Source organism: Aristolochia californica, unplaced genomic scaffold, assembly GCF_029961685.1.
Source record: "Aristolochia californica isolate CCGP_79_NKW_82.1479 unplaced genomic scaffold, dmAriCali1.0.hap1 SCAF_11, whole genome shotgun sequence".
Taxonomy (NCBI): domain Eukaryota; kingdom Viridiplantae; phylum Streptophyta; class Magnoliopsida; order Piperales; family Aristolochiaceae; genus Aristolochia; species Aristolochia californica.
The window spans coordinates 31,910,818-31,931,370 of record NW_027181782.1 but is presented as its reverse complement, the minus strand read 5'-3'; the positions used below and the strand labels follow the sequence as shown (position 1 = coordinate 31,931,370).

The window sequence follows — 20,553 nt, the reverse complement described above, 5'->3', positions numbered from 1 at the left end:
ATTTTATCGTAACTTTTATGTAACAATTTAAGAGGGCTTATCCAATACGAAAATTCATTTAGTGTGAAAATGCGAAATGGCTATCTTAATCTTCTGATCATGATCAACGACTATCTCAAATGTTGGATCAATGGCTATCTTAGTTATCCAATCATAATCAAATGGCTGAGATAACCATTTGGTGTGTTTTACACAAAATAGTTTTTCGTATCGGATCAGCGGTACCAATTTAAATCTAAATTTATACTGTTTTACTCTTTATTGGGATACTGATAGAAACGAAAAATGATATGAACTTCCCGGTGTTCAAACGGAATGGCATCGACAAGACAAAATCCTCTTTGCCCGTCTTTCCTCTTCTACGAGTTTCAGAAAGGCCCTGCACAATTGTCCTATATCCTCTCCCCGGTTCTCTGACATGTTATTAGGACAAGAAAAGAAACCAGGAATAGATGATTCTGAAAGTAGAGTTTGACGCCATTCGCTCTTCCAAATAGCTCGTTTGAGCTAGGTCCTTAGGTATGTTTCAAATCTCTCTCATGCCCCATCTGACTTCTCCCTCTCTAGTTTCTCCCGTTTATCGCTGTGTCTATTCGATCTATCTCCACACCTTTCTCTCCAGTTTCTCCCTTCTCTCCCTTCTCCTTTCTCTGTGAATTTCTCTGTTTTATTTTTGTTTTTTTAAATTTTATCCTACTTCTAGTCCCGGCTTCTCTTGCACTTACTTTTATCTAAATATGTTGATTATTGTCCATAATTCAAGGCTTATCTACCTTTTTTCTTCTCTCAGCGGTTTCCATTGTTGTTTTCTCATTGTCACCATCTTCTCTTGCGTGCTTTCCTCTTTTACTATCCTCGGCCAAGAAGAAGAATGTTTTAAAATTTTCTCGTTTGTTAGACACTTATCAGCAATTTATTTTTGTGTCTTTATTTGTTCTGTGGGATAGGCGAAGAAATTTTCTCAGGGGCTCTTTGCATTCGGACCTCTTTTATTGACTTACATGTAAAGAGTTGGTGAAGCAGACAATTGCAATCGAAATTGGAGTTATTTGATATTCTCTACTAATTTGAAATCATTTGTTCTTTTACTTTGTGGTCTTATCCTCTTTTTTGAAACTTGAGAACACTGAATTTTTAACTGCCAGCTGCAACCTTTTCTCAGATGGCGTTCCATTTTTTGTTGGCTTAGAGGATAAGTGAACAAGATTTTATCTGCTTGCTTCTCAATTTTCTTTTTTTTTTTTTTTTTTTTTTTTTGAGACTAGGCACAAGATTGATGCCAATAGGAATTCTTAGTAACTACTTTTCAATCTTTTGATAGGAAGAAAGCACTAATGTAAGGAGAAATAGGTTATATTTCCAGGTAGTTTTCTAATGGGGGACTGATTATATTCGAGTTTCTTAGTTTCCTAGAAACTCATAACCAATAAATGCATGTCCACCTTTTCGTGGTATACTCATTCACATCGTTGGGACTAACAGAGTCTCAAATTCTCTTTTCCTTTTTCTCAAACCGAATCTCAATTTCCTTTGGAACTTTCAGGTTGAAAAGGGGCAGAATGATAAAGATGCTGAGGAGAAGCAGAAGAAGATAGTGAACATAATGTGCATTTAGGCAATCCTGATATGTAATTGTACCAGAGCCTTGTGAGGACAGCAGCAAAACCTGCCTCTAAGAACCCATCTCCAGACTTTAATTAGTTCGACTTCATCTGTTTCACTCATCTTTGTTGCATCAGTCTGTCTATCTTACTACAGTGGGAGAGAATGACTAATCAGCTCAAGAATCAGAGACAGCAGAAAGGGATCAAGCAATTTGACTTCTGCAAAGTCTGCAAGCTAAATCACTCTGACGATCGTCGTCATATTTACTTCCCAAATCACAAAAAGGCTCTCACTGCCCTCCTCTCCCGTTTTGCCCAGAAATTATCTGATATCCGATTTTTTATCAAATACCCTTCTACTCTTCATCCAGCGCATGCTTCTGGCACTCATCTCTGGTGTATCTTTTGTGATTTTGACATAATAGAAAGCAGGAGTGCCTTTGCTTGGTATGTTTTTATGCCCTGCCTTCTCTTGCTCCTTTTTTGTTCATTTTTTCCTATTATTTTTGTCTTTTTTCTAGTGAGAATGCAATCAAACATTTGGCAAGCTTGGAGCATTTGAAGAGTGTTAGGGATTTCCTTTGGAGGAATGGCGGGGGAAAAGACAAGGTCGATTCTTTTAGGATACTGGAAAAGGATTTTGAAAAGGTAATGGTTTTCCTTTTGGTCGTTGAGTGTGTGTGTGTTGTTACTTGCACTTAAAATGTTGTGGAGTTTTATGGGTGTATATGCGAAAGATAATTAACTGAGAGAGAAGAGAGAGTAGCATTCAAGTAGTGACCTAAAGGAGTTAGAGAATGTGTTTATGCATGGAAATGTTTTTTATTTTGCATCATGAGGCTTTAGAATTCATCAGACCTTATGGGCTTGCTTTGCTAAAATTAATTTGCATAGTCACCAGTTCTTCATGACCATTGCAGTGGGAAAGCCGATGTAGATCATTAAAGATGCCAGCTATTTCACCAGACAGTGGATCAATTGCAAGTGTGGCAGGACCTACAAAAGATATCCACAATGAACATACCTCTGTTAATATCAGTAGTTTAAAAGAAATTTCTTCGTACTCCTTTCAATCAAGTGTTTCTGGTGTTTTGCCTTTACAATGTCATACAAATGAGAGCCATCTGGTATCTCATACAGAATTTGTTGAATCTATGGGTGTGGGATCTAGTATATGTTCCATAGTCAAAGGTTCAAGTGGATCAGCTGGTTGCTCTTCTGCCGTCGGAAAGGTACTGCTTAATCACTTTAATAAACTGTTTGTAGTTATGTATGGATTTTGTTTTTTTCCTTTTTTTCAGAATTTCTATCCCACAAACCGGCTACAGGGTTATGAATGAACTATGAAATTACTTGAATTCTTTTTGCATTACGCTTTTAAGTTTCACATAGATTTCATCAATGGCAGACAACTACTTGTTGAAGTCCAGCTCTGATGATATATAAATGTTTGAGAATTTTTGCTCAACCACCTTTGTTCCATTAGACAGAGACACACAAATGAAGGATTCTACTATCTTGGACTCTCTAAAATTATCTCTGGTCATCTTGTTGAAGATCCAATCTCACTATCCTGTGGTTAGTGATTGGGAGAAACTTACTGTGGGACTCCCTTAATTGAATACTACAAACCCAGATGTGAGGAAACAATTTCATTTCACTGTTTTTCACAGAATTAAAAGGAAAATGGTGAGCCCTAGGTTCATCTTCAAGATTAAGAAGCCTGAGAAAGTTGGCCTCAAAACATTTTATGGAGAGTTGGCCTTAAAACATTTTTGGAGAGGCTACTGCTAAACCTTTCTTGTCAAGCGATCTAACTTTTTTTAATTGTGGTATCCACAAGTAACTAGAATACGCAAATGGCAATGTTGTATGGTATACTTCCTTATTGTTGTTGATGGAAACATGGATATCTGAGTAGAATTGTGTTTTTGGAGTGTTGACCCAGGTCAAGAAGTCTGGATTCAACAGCTTCCTGGTCTAGATCAGGTGAATTGGACAATTTGTTTGGTCAGTTCACTTTGCTGTTTAAAAACTATGCATTGTGAAGCTCACGTTCAATTCTTCAACTTCCATTTTTTTTCCTATTTAAGTGATTAGCTTATCTATTAAAAACTTACATGATTCTATCTTTGAGGAATTATGCCTAAGTAGGATTTTCATGCGATTCGGACAATGAGCTTGTGTTTTACTACACAAGTGCAGAGTAGCGTATGATCAAAGCCATTAGTACCATCAAAATTATGTTCCGTAGTGTTAAAGTGTGGTGTAAGGGTAGTTTAGTTATTTTACATTGGTCGTGTACTTCAGTGATAGTACAGTCATGTTTAGAATGTTGAGATGAGTCTATGATTTCAGTTTTTATATTGTTTAGAGATGTGGTTAGGAAGTTAGGAGTTATGTTCAAGAGGGATAATTTTGTAATTATGTCTCAAACCACTTAAGTTAATAAGAAGCAAGAGGGGTCCTCTTTCGACCCCAAGGAGAGCCAACTCAATGCTGTCTTTCAGTCTCTCTTCTCCCCTTCTTTCCTTCTTTTCTCTTCATTATTCTCCCATTTTTGTCTTCTTTCATGGTATCAAGGCTAGGTTGTATGCCCACTGCTCGACTGGAAGGCGGCTCGGTGTTGTCCTAAATAGAAGAGTTAGTCCATGCGGGCTTACCAAACTTGTTCCAGCACTTATCTGAAAAACGATTTGTTCGTCCACAATGAACACTTCTGTCACCTCTACCATCACTCTGAGCTCTCCCTTGACTTGAGCCATCACGGCCTTGTACAGATTCTTACCGTCCTTGAGTGTCAAGTGCAGTTGCATCAACATCTTTTACTTCTTAATTATCCTTGGATATAACTGTTGTCTCTGCTAGCATAACTTTGTTAAAGGCTTTAGAGAGTGATGGGATGTCATCTGAGGCAAATAACTAAGCCTGGACTGCATCAAATTCTGGTTCCAAGCCATCTAAAAATTAGAAACTTGTATTTGCCCCTGTGGTTCCTGAAGCTCCTTTTCGACTGTGGTAAAAGGGTGAAAGACACTAATTTTCTGCCAGATGCTTTGTCACTCACTATAGTAATCAGTAATTGTTCTTCAACTCTCTTAAGATTGAACAATTTAACATATAACTCATACACCCTAGATGAATTGCTTTCTTGTGCTTATAAGGTTTCCAAAGACATCCACATTTCCTTGTTTGTCTCATAGTTCATGATCTAACTCCTCAATTGGAGTCCATACTATTGAGTAAATAGGTCATGACTTGACTCTTTTAGCTTCCCAATCATCTGTAATAGGAATTGGTGGATCATCTCTAATGACTTTTGTCTTCTATTTAACCTTAAGATAGATACATGCTGACTTAGACCAACTGAGATAATCCTGACCAAACTTTTCCTTAGTGATGGTATCTTTCCCTTGTGAACTTTCAAATTCTCTTAGGGAGTGATTATTTCATCAAAATCAACCATAAATAATAAATGACAGCCTAGATTAAAGTCACCTCAGATAGATGCTTGTGCTGTCTATGTGGGCCCCACCTCAACTATTAGGGTTTGATTAAAAAAACTCAAATTCCAACTAGTAATATGCAGAACACCTTCAACAAGGGTAATTTCAGCCTTAAACCACCAAAAATTTCAAGAAATTGGCTGATGTCAGCCTCCTTAAAGATGGTGTTGGCACTAGGCATAGGGCTAGTTTTTTTTTTTTTTTTTAAATGATGTATATATTAACAGAGAGAGAACAATACAGAAATCGGGGGAGAAAAACTCTAACAACAAGAGATTGGAGGGTTGCTTCCTGCTTGGCAAACACATCAGCTGTCGAATTTGTGGATCTCAGAATGTGAGACCAAATACAAGAAAATTGAGAGGCAATATCAAGAATCTCCAGAAAAGTGTCTCAATGGTGCCATGGGGGGGGGGGGGGGGGGGCGCGAATGCACTATCGCACCATACAATAACCACCTTCGAGACTCCTTCAATGTGAAGAGGGCCTCCACAATTGTCTCTAATATGGAGCCCATTGAAAAGGCCATGAAGCTCACCCAATGTTGAGTCAGAAATGCCCAACGGGCTAGTACCCTGCGCACACTGCAAATGGGATAATCCTAAGTCAAAACCCTCCTAGGGCACTAATTAGCCCTAGAACTACTCAATTGGCACCATGAACCATCAACCCTAGAGTTATGGCACAGAAAGAAACTAGAAAAATTAAATCTTGACTCTCAATCAGTAGCAAATCCTAAAACCCCCTTCTCTGAAGAGTTGTTGTGGTAAAAAAAGGAAGATAAAGTTTTTCACGGGTTCGAAATCAGGATCCTATTGCTCTCATACCATGAAAGAAAACAAAAATAGGAGAGTAATAAAGAGACTAGAAGGAAAGGAGAGAAGAGAGGCTAAAAGAGAGCATTGAGTTGGCTCTTGTTGGGTCTAAACACGACCCCTCTTGAGTTGACTCTCATTGTGTCTTTTTGTCTCATACACAGAAGGGATATAAATGTTTTCGCCTATCCACTAGAAAGACATTTGTATTTGCCGATGTAACATTCTTTGAAGATGTTCATTTCTTTTCTATCTCCGACAAGAAGTTACCTCCATCTCTTGCAGATACAAGAATTGTTATTCCTATTCCTATGGAGGATGTTCCTGACTAGCTACCATCTATTACTACACTAAAGCCCTTATAAGTATATCAAAAACAAAAAACTATTCATAATCCAATGCAGGTTCCCTTTCTCTTGCCTATTCCAAGATCCCGTTTTCCACAACACTTGAGGTAACTAATTTAGATCTTCCTATTACACTTCATAAGGGTGTAAGTATTGTCCATTAGACATTCATTGTCTTTGTTTTCCTTTACTATTCCATCTTCAGTATAGGATGCTATCTTGTCTCCTCCCTAGAAGCATGCTATGGATGTTGAGATGGAGGTGCTACGTGTAAGAGGTACATGGGTTTGTGTGATCCACTTTTTGATGCTACAATATTGAGATATTGTTGGGTGTACATTGTGAAGTATAGAGCGGATGGATCTATTAACCAATATAAAGCTAAATTGGTAGCCAAGGGGAACTCAAACCAATGACATCGATGTTTTTGAGGCCTTCTTCCCTGTTGCTAGATTGACTTTTGTTCGCATTCTTGTATCTATTGGCATTAACAAGGAATGGTCCTTGTATCAGTTGGACATTAACAATGCCTTCTTACATGGAAATTTAGAAGGGGAGGTCTATATGGAGCAACATTCTGGGTATGTTGCTCAAGGGGGAGACTGAAAAGGCGTGCAGATTATGTAAGGCAATTTATGGACTCAAACAGAGTCCTCGGACACGGTTTGAGAAGTTCAGCCAGGTAGTAATATCTTTTGGGTTCTTTTGGAGTCACAATGATCTCTTTTTTTTTTTTTGTTAGGAAGCAGTTATTTGGAATTATAGTATTTTTTTTTTTTGAGAAGATTGTGAATATATTACTGAGAGAAAAAATACAAATCTTGCTAAACATGACCTTCCTCCACAACAAGATGTTGGAGAAAAACACCTAGTTTAGCCTGACTATGCTAAGTGATTAGCGGATCTAGGAATATAATTCCACATACATTGTAATCGAGAAATTAAAGCACACATATCATAAAAAAGATCCCAGTGCCGCCAAGGAGGTTTGCATGTCTTCTTACACCAATTGATGACAACTTGAGAATCGCCTTCGACATATAAAGGTCCTAACATCCTCTGATGAAATAATTTTAGGCCATTAAACAAACCAGACAGCTCGGCTCTAGTTGAATTTGATATCCCGATTGGCCCGAAAAAAGAGAAGAGAAGATTTCCTTTATCGTTATGAATAACCCCTTCATATCCAACAGGCCCCGGACAGCCCAACGCGCTTCCATTGAAATTCAATTTAAAATAACCAATTGGGGGAAGAGACCAAGTTTCCATAATCAAAGGGTGGGGGAATTGAGACATTTTTGCAACAAGATCCCAATTTTCTCGTATGTTGATTCCTTCGAGATTTTTAAATTCTTTTCTCATATGAATCCAGGAAGTAACTTGCCCAACAATTCGGTTGCTAAGAATATTTTCAGAAAGAGATTTTCTATTAAACTTTTTGTTATTCCTGTCTTTCCATAGGGCCCAGATGATGTGACCAACGCAGCAGGAGATTAATAGCTTTCCAAGTATAGGGAGATTAGCCTTTGTAATCGTATGAATTGTATATATGAGATTTTGGGAGGAGCAGTATTGCAGGCCAATTTTACTGATGAGTTTAGTCCAAACCGAGTGAGCATAATTACAACGCAGTAATATATGGTCCGCAGTTTCAGTGGAGGTCAGGCAAAACTGGCACAGGGGATCCAAAACATGCGTTCCCCGGCGCATTAGCGAATCAGAGGTCAAGATTTTGTTTTGGCATGCTGTCCAGATAAAAAAATTTGCTCTTGGAGGTACGTGTAAGGACCACGCAATAGCTGATGGGTGGCAGGATTGAGCAGGAGGGGGAGAGAGAAGAGCTTTATAGGCAGTTGAAGTAGAAAACGTACCTTTGGGATAAGGAGTCCATATCAGGGTGTTTGGAGCATTTTTGATACAAATCGAAGATAGTCTCGTGATGAGTTCAAGGGTTTCTTCTTCTGTCAAAGCTCTTCGGAGGTTTAAATTCCGCTCACAAGAATTCTGCCCGACTACTGAAATATTAGCCTCCTTGTTTCTGGCAAGAGAGAAAATTTGACCATAGCTAGAATTTAAAGTAGCCTAGCCTACCCACCAATCTGTCCAAAAACTTGTCCTACTGCTAGATCCAATGTAACTCTTGACAGCGTTTTTGTAAACAGGCAACAAACTAGCTATTTTTTTCCAGACAGGAGATAATCTGTTATACCTTCCTCCTTCTGTCCACCATCCAAAGGACTTGTCTGCTTTACCCGCCACTATATTCTGCCAAATCAGAGACGGGAACATATTAAATTTCTAGATCCACTTCATAAACAGAGCAGAGCTTGTTGTTGCAGTGTTGCGAATCCCAAGGCCACCCTTAGCAAAAGGTTTACAAACATCAACCCATTTCACTAGGCAATATTTTCTTTTACCATTTTGCCCATCCCATAAAAATCTTCGTTTTAAAAACTCTATTCTCTATCTAACAGAGACAGGGCAACGGTACAAGGATAGAAAATAGGACGGAATACCGTGTAAACAAGACTTAATAAAAGTAAGTTTACCAGCTTTGGACAAGAACTTCCCTCTCCAGGAGGCAAGTCTACCTTCAAGTTACTCAATGACTGGGTGCCAAGCAGATTTTGAGGGTAAGACAGGAGAAAGAGGAAGTCCCAAATACGTGCCTGGAGGGGAGGCAACTTTACAACCCAAGTAGTTAGCCATGGAATTTAGAATAGAAGGATCAATATTGAAACCCAAAATGGATGATTTAGCCCAACTTACCTTCTGTCCAGAAGACAACTCAAAGAGGTTTAGCAGAGTTTTCAAGTGGGAGATTTGACACAAGGTACCTTCTTCGAAAAAAATAGTGTCGTCAGCATACTGCAATAACGGAATATCCTGGCCATGGTCATTTGAGATAGGATTAAGCTAACCCGTTCTTTTGGCAAATCGGACCATAGAAGCAAGATGCTTCTCCAAGAGAGTGAAGAGAAATGGTGACAGTGGGTCACCTTGTCTAATTCCCCTCGTAGCTTTGAAATAATTGCAAGGAATCCCATTTACTAGGACAAAAAAGTATGGAGAGGAGATACAACTTCTCATCCAAAATTTTCACCGAGTCCCAAAACCCAATCCAAAAGGTAATTAATTAGCTTCTAGTTTGCTCGGTCAAAGGCCTTTTCAAAATCAATTTTCAGGATGAATCTTGGCCTATTAGATTTTTTGAAGGTGTCTAGGAGTTCATGGGCTGCCATGGCAGAATCTAAGATATTTTGATCCCGGATAGAGACACTTTGGCAGGGGCTTATAATTTTGGAGAGGTGGGTCTGAAGACGATTAGCAAGCAGACGGGCTATGATTTTATAGTAACTTGTGGTGAGACTGATGGGTCTAAAGTCTTGTGGAAGATTGGCGGGAGATTTTTTTGGGATCAGGGCAATAAAGGAAGCACCTATTGCCTTATGAGTGATGCCGACTTGGTGGAAATTTTGGACAAACGCATAAACATCCGATTTAATGGTATCCCAATATTTGTGGTAAAACTCACCATTAAAACCATCCGGTCCAGGCGCTTTATCTTTCAGAAGCCCCATTGCTGCCCAATCTATTTCTTCTGTGCTGAAATGCTTTTCCAAGTCAATTGCCTTAGACGAAGAGATTCTCAGATTATCGAGTTGGGGCAGCTTCGGCCGATTAAAGCGCTCTTCGGAATACAGTTCTGAGAAAAATTTCACAAAGTTATTAGAGATAGAGGGGTTATTCGTAATCACTTGGTCTCCGTGACAGAGGGAAGTGATACGGTTAACCCTCAATCTGGCCGAGGCAATAGCATGGAAAAACTTTGTATTTCCATCCCCCTCGGCCATCTAGCGAAATCTTGCACGCTGTTTCCAGCAAACAGTTTCGCAGCGAAGCAGATTAGAAAGTTCAGAATTTAATTGACTTCTAAGGATTAAATCAGAGAGAGAAATGGACCTTTCCTCTTCGAGTAGGTCGAGTTCCGAGATGCAACTACGAACCAAATCCTTCCAAAAAGCAGCAACAGCATGATGAGAGAAAGACCACAAACGGATCTTCGACTTCAGAGCTTTCAATTTAAGGGAGAGTTTCCAGCCAGGGTTAGGGTGATGATCCAATTCTTGCCACTAGACCGGAATGGAAGAGTTGAAAACTTCCAATAGAGTCCAAGAGTTTTCAAAGTGGAAGGGAAAGCACCCCCAGGCAGGGGGGAGGGTGTTAATTTGAATAGGCCAATGATCAAAACCGACTTTGTTGAGGACTTGGCCAAATGCATTTGGGAAAAGATTGAGCCATTCATTGTTAACAGAAAAAGGGTCCAACTTTGAAAGGATTGGAGGAGATTGGCCATTTGACCAAGTGTATTTTTTTCCGGACAGAGAGATTTCTGAAAGTTAGAGACTACAAATGAGGTCAGAGAAGGCTCTCATGGCAGAAGTAGTTCTGGGCGCGGGAGGGCTTTTTTCATAGCAGAGTAAAATGGAGTTAAAATCACCGGCTAGAAGCCAAGGCAGATCCCATAAATGGACTAGTTGAAATAATTGCTCCCAGAAAGAGACTCGATTAGTAGGCCTAGTCGGACCATACACACCCACTAGAGCCCACGAAGTGCTCAAAAAATAATCGTGGAAACGAATGCCAATGGAGTATTGACCCAACTGGCAGAGATTAGCGTCTACAGCTTTTGGGTCCCAGATGACAAGAATGCCACCCGAGTGCCCAATAGCATCGACCGTTGCCCACGCAGGGTCCGAGCCATACCATAACTCGCGAGCAATAGAGTAATCAAAATTTTGCAGCTTCGTTTCAACAAGAACTACAATTTTTGTCTTACATTCCAAAAGGGCTGCTTTGATGGTGGCGCACTTAGAATGTGAACCAATTCCTTTGACATTCCATGACATGATGATCATTTAGAAACTAGTAGTTGAGATCCTTCTCCCGTTGGTGAGAAGCCTCGTGGTGGTAGGAGCTGAAAATCCACGCAAGTTCGGCTAATTCGTTGTATTCTTCCGGTGGAAGATCTACTTCTTGTTCTTCCAGAAATAGGAGGAGATCATCCTCCGGTAGGGGCTGGTGCTGGGAATGGGGCAGTTGCTGGGTACCCGGGAAGTAAGGAGACAGAAAGTTTGTTGTTGGGTGTGGGGAAGCATACTCAGGTTGGGGCAGAGGCTGCGACTGGGTACCCGGGTAGTAAGCAGACATAAAGTCTGTTGATGATAGTGGGAGGGTAGGAGTGGGGACTTGATTTTCTGGGGGGAGGTAACTTTTGCTTTGCCCTTTCTCTTTTTTCTGGAGTAGGTAAAAGTGAAAGGGGTAACTAAAGATCTTTTTTCTGTTTTGGGGTTGGCTATTTCGGAAGAGGGGGTGGAGGGAGTTTTGGTTTTGGAACTTGACGCTTCCATGTTGGGGTTTGGGTTGAAGATTTGTATTGGGATGGGGGAAAGATAACATTTGGGGGTGATATTTATATGCGATTGGGGGGGGTGATTGGGAAGAGAAGAAACGGGGCTCCAGGCGGTATCTGATTTGGGGGAGTTGTCGGATTGACAAGCGTCAATCCAGGTGAATGATTTTTGGATGGGAGATGTACTTTTCTGGGTAGCCGTAGTTTTGTACGGGCAGATTTCCCATCCTGATTTGTGACAAGTGGGAACCATCGAAGAGAACTTTGTGGCAGGTTTGGGAAAAGTGAAGGATATTTTTGGATTGGATTCGATGGCAGGGGTTATGGGGGTGGTGTTGTGTGGGGCTCAAGGGAGATATGGAGACTGACGGAAGTTTGGACACAAGACCGTCAACTGGTCATATCTGTCAGGCGTGGGTTTCGAGGTATTTAATGCCCGGACCGAAAAGACAATTGATGGGGAAGGAGATTTCTGGGGGGCTCGAGAGAAGATAGGGGGGTGACACGTGTTGTTTTGTCCCGGGGGCGGCGGAGACAGAAAGGTGGATGGGGGTTTACATGATGTTGGAATTTGGAATTATAGTATTACGTAGTTATGTTGATGATATCATCTTGTCAGGGAGTGATACAAAAGGAATTGAGGTAGTAAAGGAGCACCTTGCTAAACCTTTTCAGATCAAAGATTTGGGTCCTTTAAAAAATTCCTTGGGATAGAAGTTGCTAGAAGCAAGGCGTGAGTTGTCTTAACACAAAGGAAGTTACTTATCTGCTACTGGAGTATGACTTATTAGGTGCGAAACCCACAAAGACATCTAAGAAAGTTGGCAATGATCTTCATGAAAGCAATTACGAACTCAAAGGCAAAATAATGTATAGAAGGTTAGTTGGAAAATTGATTTATGTGACAGTTGTTTGTCCTGATATATCATTTTTCGTAAGTGTGGTAAGTCAATTTATGGAAGATCTACGCCAAATCCATTTGGAGGCTGCTCTGAGCATATTGAGATACTTGAAGGTGTCACCTAGAAAAGGGTGGTTTTTTTAACCTCATAATCATTGCAAGATAGAAGCTTTTGCAGGTGCAGACTATGTTGGATCCAAGTTTGATAGGAAGTTTACGACTGGTTATTGTGTGTTTGTAGGAGGAAACTTGGTAAGCTGGAAGAGCAAAAAACAAAATGTGGTGGCTCGTTCTAGTATAGAAGCTGAGTATAGAGCTATGACTCATTTTGTAAGCAAGTTGAAGTGGGTCAGATATGTTCTTTAGGAGTTAAAATTTATGTGTTGCAAAACCTATGACCATGTATTTTGGTAACAAGGCAACTATTTTCATTACAGCCAATCCATTATTTTATGAAAGAACCAAACATGTAGAGGTTGATTGCCACTTCATTCGAGATATAATAATGAGAAAAGAAGTTGTTAGCTCCTATGTCTGGTCTAGTGATTAAGTTGCTGATATCGTTCCTAAAGTCTTAGGTAAACGTGAGTTTGGGACATTTTGTAACAAGCCGGGGCTCTTAGACATATACACTCCAGCTTGTGGGGGGCTGTTAAAATGTAATGTAAGGGTATTTTAGTCATCTTACATTGGTTGCGTACTTCAGTGAGAGTATTGTCATGTTTAGAATGTTGAGATGAGTCTATGATTTAGTTTTTATATTCTTTAGAGATGTGGTTAGGAAGTTGTAAGGTGTTATGTTCAAGAGGGGTAATTGTGTAATTAGATCTCAAACCACTTGAGTTAATAAGAAGAGAGGGTTCATCTTTAGACCTAATGAAAACCAACTCAACGCTCTCTTTCAGTCTGTCTTCTCTTTTCATTATTCTCCTATTTTTTGTTTTCTTTGACCTTGCAATCTAGACCATTACTATTTAAAATCATCTCTAATGAGATGAATATAAAGTTTGGATCTGAAAGAAACACTGAAAGTTTTTTTCTGCATGGTTAATATCATATAATCTTGGTGTTATTGTTTTGGCTGGATTCTAGCTTCTTTTTTCCTCATTTTTGGTGTTTTTTATAGCTTGCTTTGTTCCATTTTGATTGGTTGTTCCTACTCTCTTTTGTACTTTTGCCCTTTCTAAACTTTCTTAAAGTATTATCTGATTGCTCTCAAAGAAAAAAAATCATATAATTCAAGTTGAGTAAATTGTGATTTTTAAGCAATCAAAACAACTAGTTCATTTAGTTTCAACGTCACTAGGAGGATTAGATATTTAGATCAAAGATGTTAATGATTGTCAATCTACAAAGGGATTGGTCCACAAAGAGGTCTGATCATAAGTACAACTACGTAAAGAAATTACAAAGTATGAAAGTGTAGGAGTTTGATTTTTGAGTTTTCTCCTTTAATTTGAAATCCACGAACAACTTTTGTTGGTCCCTCAGATCAACTAACAACTTGATTTGGGTCTTTTCAATAGGCTAGCAGTTTGGACTTGCTGTTGGCTGCAACTAGTGACAAGGAATTTAGTCTCAAGTAATGTTTTGACAATCTCAAGAAAATATGAGAGGGAATTGCAGCAGAGTTTTTGCTTGTTGCAAGCTTTGTGGTGGAATTTCTCCTAGAAGATCGTTTATGAGTGCCTAAAAGAGTTTGAACCAATTATTGAGTCAACTTCCTTGTTTGGTTGAGGAATTGATCTTGTATTGCGTTTGACAGCTTCAAGGAATGTGATAGAGTTGTGGCAAAATTTTTGCTGATTGGAAGCTCTATGTTAAGATTTTGACAGAGCTTGGATAGGATTTAGGGTGTCTGATGTTGGTGTGGCTAAAAGAATTTTCTCTCCTAGACGGTAGCATTTCTGTCCACACTAGTTCTCCAATTGCATAAAGTCCCTTATTTATAGAGTGGGAGGGGTGGTTCAACCACCTCCACATTATCCTTTATTACTTTATCTCTTTCCTTTGGATCAATTCCATCTTCAACGTGAGGAGGATATTAGAGAACCGGCTTCTGCCTATCACTTCATGATCTCTCCCCAAGCACATCAACCAGCTCATCTAGCTGCTTTTGCATGGTCTATACATATTCCACTTCGTGCAAAGTTTTTCATTTGGAACGCTTGCCGGAAAAAAATCTTAACCTCCGACGCATTAATTCGACGTGGAAATAATGTCCCGGACCCATTGTGCCCATTATGTAATTCCTCTCTTGAAACTGCTGATCATACCCTTTTGCATTGCGAATATGCCCACTTGGTCTGGACCGAACTAATGAACAAGATTGGGTTACAATATTGCCCTTCGCAATCCCTACACGACACAATCTCCACTGCTATAAGTGCTTGTCTTCCCAAACTGGGGAAAATACTAATTTCTTGTCGTGTTGGGTACATGGTTTGGAATTTATGGAAAGTGAGAAACAACAGAAAAATTAATCAAAAATCTCTTCGTTGGAAAATTCTATGTAATAGAATCGTTGGGCAAGTATCCTCTTGGGTACTCTTACAAAAGGAATTTTGTAACTTATAAGGATCAAACTTGCGTGGAAAGTGGCGACTTATTGTAGAAATGTCCTTTCCACCTAGACCTCCTATTATGGCATGGTCTCGACCTCCAATAGGGTACTTTAAATTAAACTTCGACGGAAGTGCGTTTGGATGCCCAGGGCCTACGGGTTTTGGAGGAGTGATTCATGAGGAAAATGGGAACCTTCTTTTATCATATGCGGGTCCGATTGGTATATCAGCTTCAACAAATGTTGAGTTACACGGGCTGTACAATGGGCTGAAACTCTTCAAGCAAAAGATGGAGGGTGTTCTCTGCGTTGAAGGCGATTCAAAAGTAATTATCAATTGGTGTACAAAGCCTTCAAAACCTCCTTGGCGGCGTTGGGAGTTATATGAGGATATATGTATTTTAATTTTCCAAATACAATGTAAGTTGAATCACATTCCAAGATTTACTAATTATTTAGCTGACATTCAAGATAAACAGGGCGTTTCCCTCCAACAACTTGTTGTGGAGGAATGCCACTTTAGCTAGGTATTGATTTTGATCAACAGTCAAAATTACATATCTTAATTGACAAACAATCAAAAGATTGAAATTAAACGAGCTCACTAATAGTTGATTGATGGTCAAGATGATAAGTCCAGTTTGCAATCAAGATCTTATATTTTGATCAAAGATGGACCAACGATCAAGAGTACTAGGCTCGGTGAACAGTCAAATGATGGTTAAAGTCAAAGTTTTGGTCAAAGATAAGAGTCTTGATCAGTGATAAGGATCAAAAGACCTGATCAATTGTTAAGATCAAGCCAAATATGTGGGTCATCATCAAAATCAAATTGGAACTCTTGGAACTCTTGGATTAGATTTGATTATCTAAATTCTATTAGGGAGAAATGGATTCATTTTTTTTTTTCTTTTTTTTTTAAATGATGCTGATTTTTATTAAGACAAAAGCTTAAAAGAGCAATTTACAAAGGAGGGAAGCCTTCCCAAACAATGAGAGATTGCTGGGAAGTTCTGAATTTTGCCAATTTATCAGCCAAAGAGTTGGTTGATCTAGGAATGAGATTCTAATTACAATGAATAGAAGATACAATGTCAGCAATACTATCAGTGATGGGCCAGTGGCGCCAAGGGGGGGAAGTTGTCTTTGGAACACCAACTAATAACCGTCTTCGAGTCACCTTCAATGATTAACTTGCCATGGAGACGATCCCTGAAGATTTGGAGGATGAACAACAGAGCACTAACTTCAGCAGTATTAGAATCGACAATGCCCACTGGACCAATATAAGAAAGAATAGGGTCTCCATTATGACCTTTGAACACACCGCCTACTCCAGCCGGCCCAGAACATCCAATAGCACTACCATCAAAATTCAGCTTAATGTAGTTGCAAGGGGGAGGATCCCAGATGGCCATACTCAGAGTTCTGCTAGGGCCAGACATATGAGCGATCAAATTCCAATTTTCCCAAAGGGAAACACGCAATAGAGTGGCAAAATCCTTCCTTGTATGAAACCCAGCAAATGGACCCATTTTTTTCAAAAAGATGAAACTCGCACTCATATAAGATTGAAACATGACATTGTAGGAGAATGCCACTAAAGGAAATTTGTGGTACCATTTCAAATTTCTTCTAATCTCATATGAAGATAAAATGTCATCCTCTCGTAAGAAACTGAATGAGTCATGAAAAATGTTTATCCTTTCCTTGAAAATAGAACTAGTCAAGGGTTGAAGATTAAATAATGGAGGATAAATTAGAGGTAGTTGAACCACTTTTCTCACTCTATAAACAAGGGACAGCCACAACCCCTTGGCTTTAAAGACAACTTTTGGAGGAGAAATTCCGGAGCTCTGGAAGGAAGTAAAACTTAGGAAGGAAAACTCTACCGAAACTGCAAAAACATTATCTTTCCCAAAAATACCAATTTTTTTGCCAAAATTCTTATAGAGCTTGTAATAAGCAAAAACTGTTGTGACAACTTTGTCAAAACCCCTTGAAAGTGTTAAGTGCCAGCCCAAGATCAAATCATCCTCATCAAATGTCATACGGTGATCAATATCAAGTAGACTTGCAATACAACCAAGGAAGACAATCTGATTGTTGGTTCAACTTCTTTCGACATGTTCAAGTATTTTTTTCTGAAACTTTGCAAAAATCTTGCTAAGGAGATCGCTACAAGCAGATGTTCTACAAGTCAAACCTCACACCTCCTTATACTGTCAAACCTAAGACAAGATCAAAGTTCACTCATCACATGTCACACGGTGGCAAACAAGTAAAAACCACTAGCCGATCAAGGAAATTCAGATCCAGTTGTTTGGTCAACTCCAGTACCACCAAAGATTATTCATGGAGGTTGAATCAATGGACGAAACTGGAGATAGGACGCTTAATATTTTGTAAAGCCTTTGTTATTGTACTTATGCTTGTACCTTTTTGCAAACCAATCCTTTTATACATCAAGAGAGGGTTCTATTAGATTAAACACTTTTTCATCGAGACAGATATGTATCTTTTACTACTGGATTGTAATTTTACCTAACATAATGTGGACATAATAAATATTATATAATTTGGTTAGTATTTGATTTCTGTTATTTTTTGGTTATTTTTTCTGAATTTTTTAGTTTTTTTTTTTTTTGAGTGGCCAGGATTTGGCCCGAGTCATTCTTCTACCTTCAGAGAGACAGTCCGACCCTTATTTCACACTCTTGATGAGGGTTCAAATATTGAGCAAAGGAACCTTATTACTTGTGCGGACAAGTAGATATTTGCCTTATTATTTCTTGCTAAAGAGTTGGCCCTTAATTAAAGAAGATAAAAGAGGTGTTTGGCTGCTTCAGCTACTGAAGAAGATACTCTATTGAGGTGACAAAAATCACCTCATTTAAAGGTTTTAGGAGTAAAAAGTTCTAAGAATTGTCTTCTGTTAGAGACAGTGATTAGATAAACGAAATTTTATATTTCATCTTATGGTAAAATTCTCGAAGCATGGTCTCAAGAAGACTTCTATTAAAAAGGGTGGCTGCATATGTCAGAGGAATAATGAAATACCTGAGAGAGCATCCACCGTCTGCTTGTATGTGGTGCAAAACTTTCGATTGTTGTACTGAGCCTTTCAGATTGCTGAGAATTTTACCTTATATTTGGTATCAAATTATGTGGAGCAACATTAAGTGGTTAAAATTTTTCAAAGGAAAAAAAAAACTTTAAGTGTGTAAAACAAGCCAGTAATTCATAAATTCTTCTGTACCGATTAATAATTTTTTTGTAAAATGATCAGTTGGTGCAGTGGTTGGTTGTGTTTCTTTAGTCCTAGCCTTGCATAATCCATTAAATTTGTCTCTTTTAAAGTTAAGGCATACTTATCTCTGATCGCTTATAGGGAAGCTTGGCCTAGTCAATTATTAGGTTCCTGAGTAAAGATGTCAAGTTCATAATATTTACTGTCTCTCCTCTTCCTCATCATCATCATTGTATTCTTCTTATGCTCACACCTGTGCTGCCCTACTTCCTTGGTTTTTCTCCCTTAAATGCAAAACTGTTATTCTGTCTCTGATGAAATTCTTTGATTTATTTTGCCTTTTTAAAGTATTTGGTTCTATTATAGTGTTAATACCCAAATGGCTTGAAAACAATGACCATCTTATTAACAATATTGGTTGTGTTCAGGTAAAAGCGACAAATGGAGGAGCTAGCATTCAGGGTACTGTTAGCGTTGTAATCACTCTCTTAATGGAGCCTTTTAACTTTTCACATCGAACATGCAATTTAATTTGTGGTTCTGTTTTCCTGGTTTAGCATCACAATGGTTCACTCAAGTTCATCGTATGCAAACGGAAGAGCCTGTAGCAAATGTGCATACTGGAGCTCCTCCCCCATGGTTAGAGATGAAAGATGAGAATCAGATAAGTCTTGGAGGAAACAAAAGCACAAACGACTCCGCCTCCTTCTCCTTGGAACAAACAAGAGGAACTAGAAAATTAAATCTTAAGCGGGTGGGAGCTGCATGGGCGGAAAGGAGAAAGGCAGAACTTGAGATGGAGAAGAGAGGAGAGCTTGTTACTGAACATTGTGGTTCTGGTTGGCTACCCAATTTTGGTAGGGTGTGGCAAACTGGGACTCGTAAGGAGTCAAGGAAAGAGTTTGAAATAGAGAAACAGACACTGCTCAACACTATTCATCCACCTGAGAAGCCAATGAAAATAGAACCGTACATAAGCAAACGAATGGTAAGTTTCCTACTTTTCTTCTTCCAATGATCATGTCGACTAAATACTCTGCTCAAACTTGAAGGATCTGTTTAGAACCCTTAGAAAAGAAAAGAAAATGAGAATTTGACCATTATTATTCCCAAAAATAGTTAGTGAAAATGAGATAATGATCAAATTTTTCTTTTCACTAACTATTTTTAAGAATAATAATGGTCAAATTCTCATTTTCTTTTCTTTTCTTTTCCACGGGGTTCCAAACAGATCCGAAGTGTTCTGTTTTTTCTTTTGAAAAATTGATTATGCAAACCTAACTTTGTTGCTTATACAACAGATACAACATCATCTATAGTTAGTATTTTTTTACTAGGATAAAAGATGAATAAACAATAGGTGTGTTAGTGTATACAACATATATGACATAGATCTGTAAATAGTATTTTCAACTATGGTTTTGAAGAATATCAGGCTGGGGTAATATTTACTTTTAAGTAATGATCATTGAGTACATATACCACCATTAATGTAAAAGTGCAAGCTTTACATAGTTATCAAAAGTCGGTTCTTACATGGGTGTTCCATTTTCAGTTCAAGTCACATATTTCTATTAAACTAACTTCTAACTTAGTGTTGGTATTCACTGATTTTCATATTCTGTGCAGCTTAAGGAGGGAGGAGAAATCGATGGTGCAGTTAATGTTCATCCGGAAGAAATTTCTAACACAGTATAATTCTCCCTTTTAGTTGCTTCTGGCCTCAATAACGTTCACTGGTCTACACTAACAGAACTACCAGTGCAAATGCCATTACTGAATCTTTTCCCATGGAAAACCCCAATATGATGGATAGAAAACAGTGAACAAATCCTTTCTTTACATGGAATCGGGCTCGAGCTATGATCATTGACTGTCTGGCGTTGCATGCACGTTTATATATAATATTTGCATGAATTGAGCACTAGGGCATGTGCAGTGACACATTTAATTTTTCTAGAAAATTTACGCTGATTGCATGTCTCGCGCACTAATAGGAATGTTACATAAATTAAAGGTTATTTATTCGTTGACTCATTAAAGTGATAGAAGTTGCAGAATTAACTTGTGCAAGAGATATGCTATGAGAGTGGATTTTCTAAAATTGGTTTACTTTTCACGATTTTCTATTGGAGTAACAGGAATCTCTTGTCC

At 38.7% G+C, this 20,553-nt stretch overlaps 1 protein-coding gene across 2 annotated transcripts; it reads left to right on the top strand.

The window, feature by feature from the left end:
* Nucleotides 1-301: 301 nt before the first annotated feature.
* On the top strand, nt 302-20,280 carry LOC137944802 (TITAN-like protein). Of its 2 annotated transcripts, XM_068790556.1 has the most exons (8): nt 302-519; nt 1,544-2,051; nt 2,126-2,252; nt 2,525-2,610; nt 2,717-2,836; nt 18,828-18,861; nt 18,957-19,387; nt 20,029-20,280. In XM_068790556.1, exons 5-8 carry the CDS (start codon nt 2,759-2,761, stop codon nt 20,095-20,097), a joined length of 612 nt encoding a protein of 203 aa, XP_068646657.1. In that variant the 5' UTR covers nt 302-519; nt 1,544-2,051; nt 2,126-2,252; nt 2,525-2,610; nt 2,717-2,758; the 3' UTR covers nt 20,098-20,280. The 2 variants fall into 2 exon arrangements, with proteins under 2 accessions (XP_068646657.1, XP_068646656.1); XM_068790555.1 differs by having other exon boundaries at nt 1,544-2,252.
* Nucleotides 20,281-20,553: the final 273 nt, after the last annotated feature.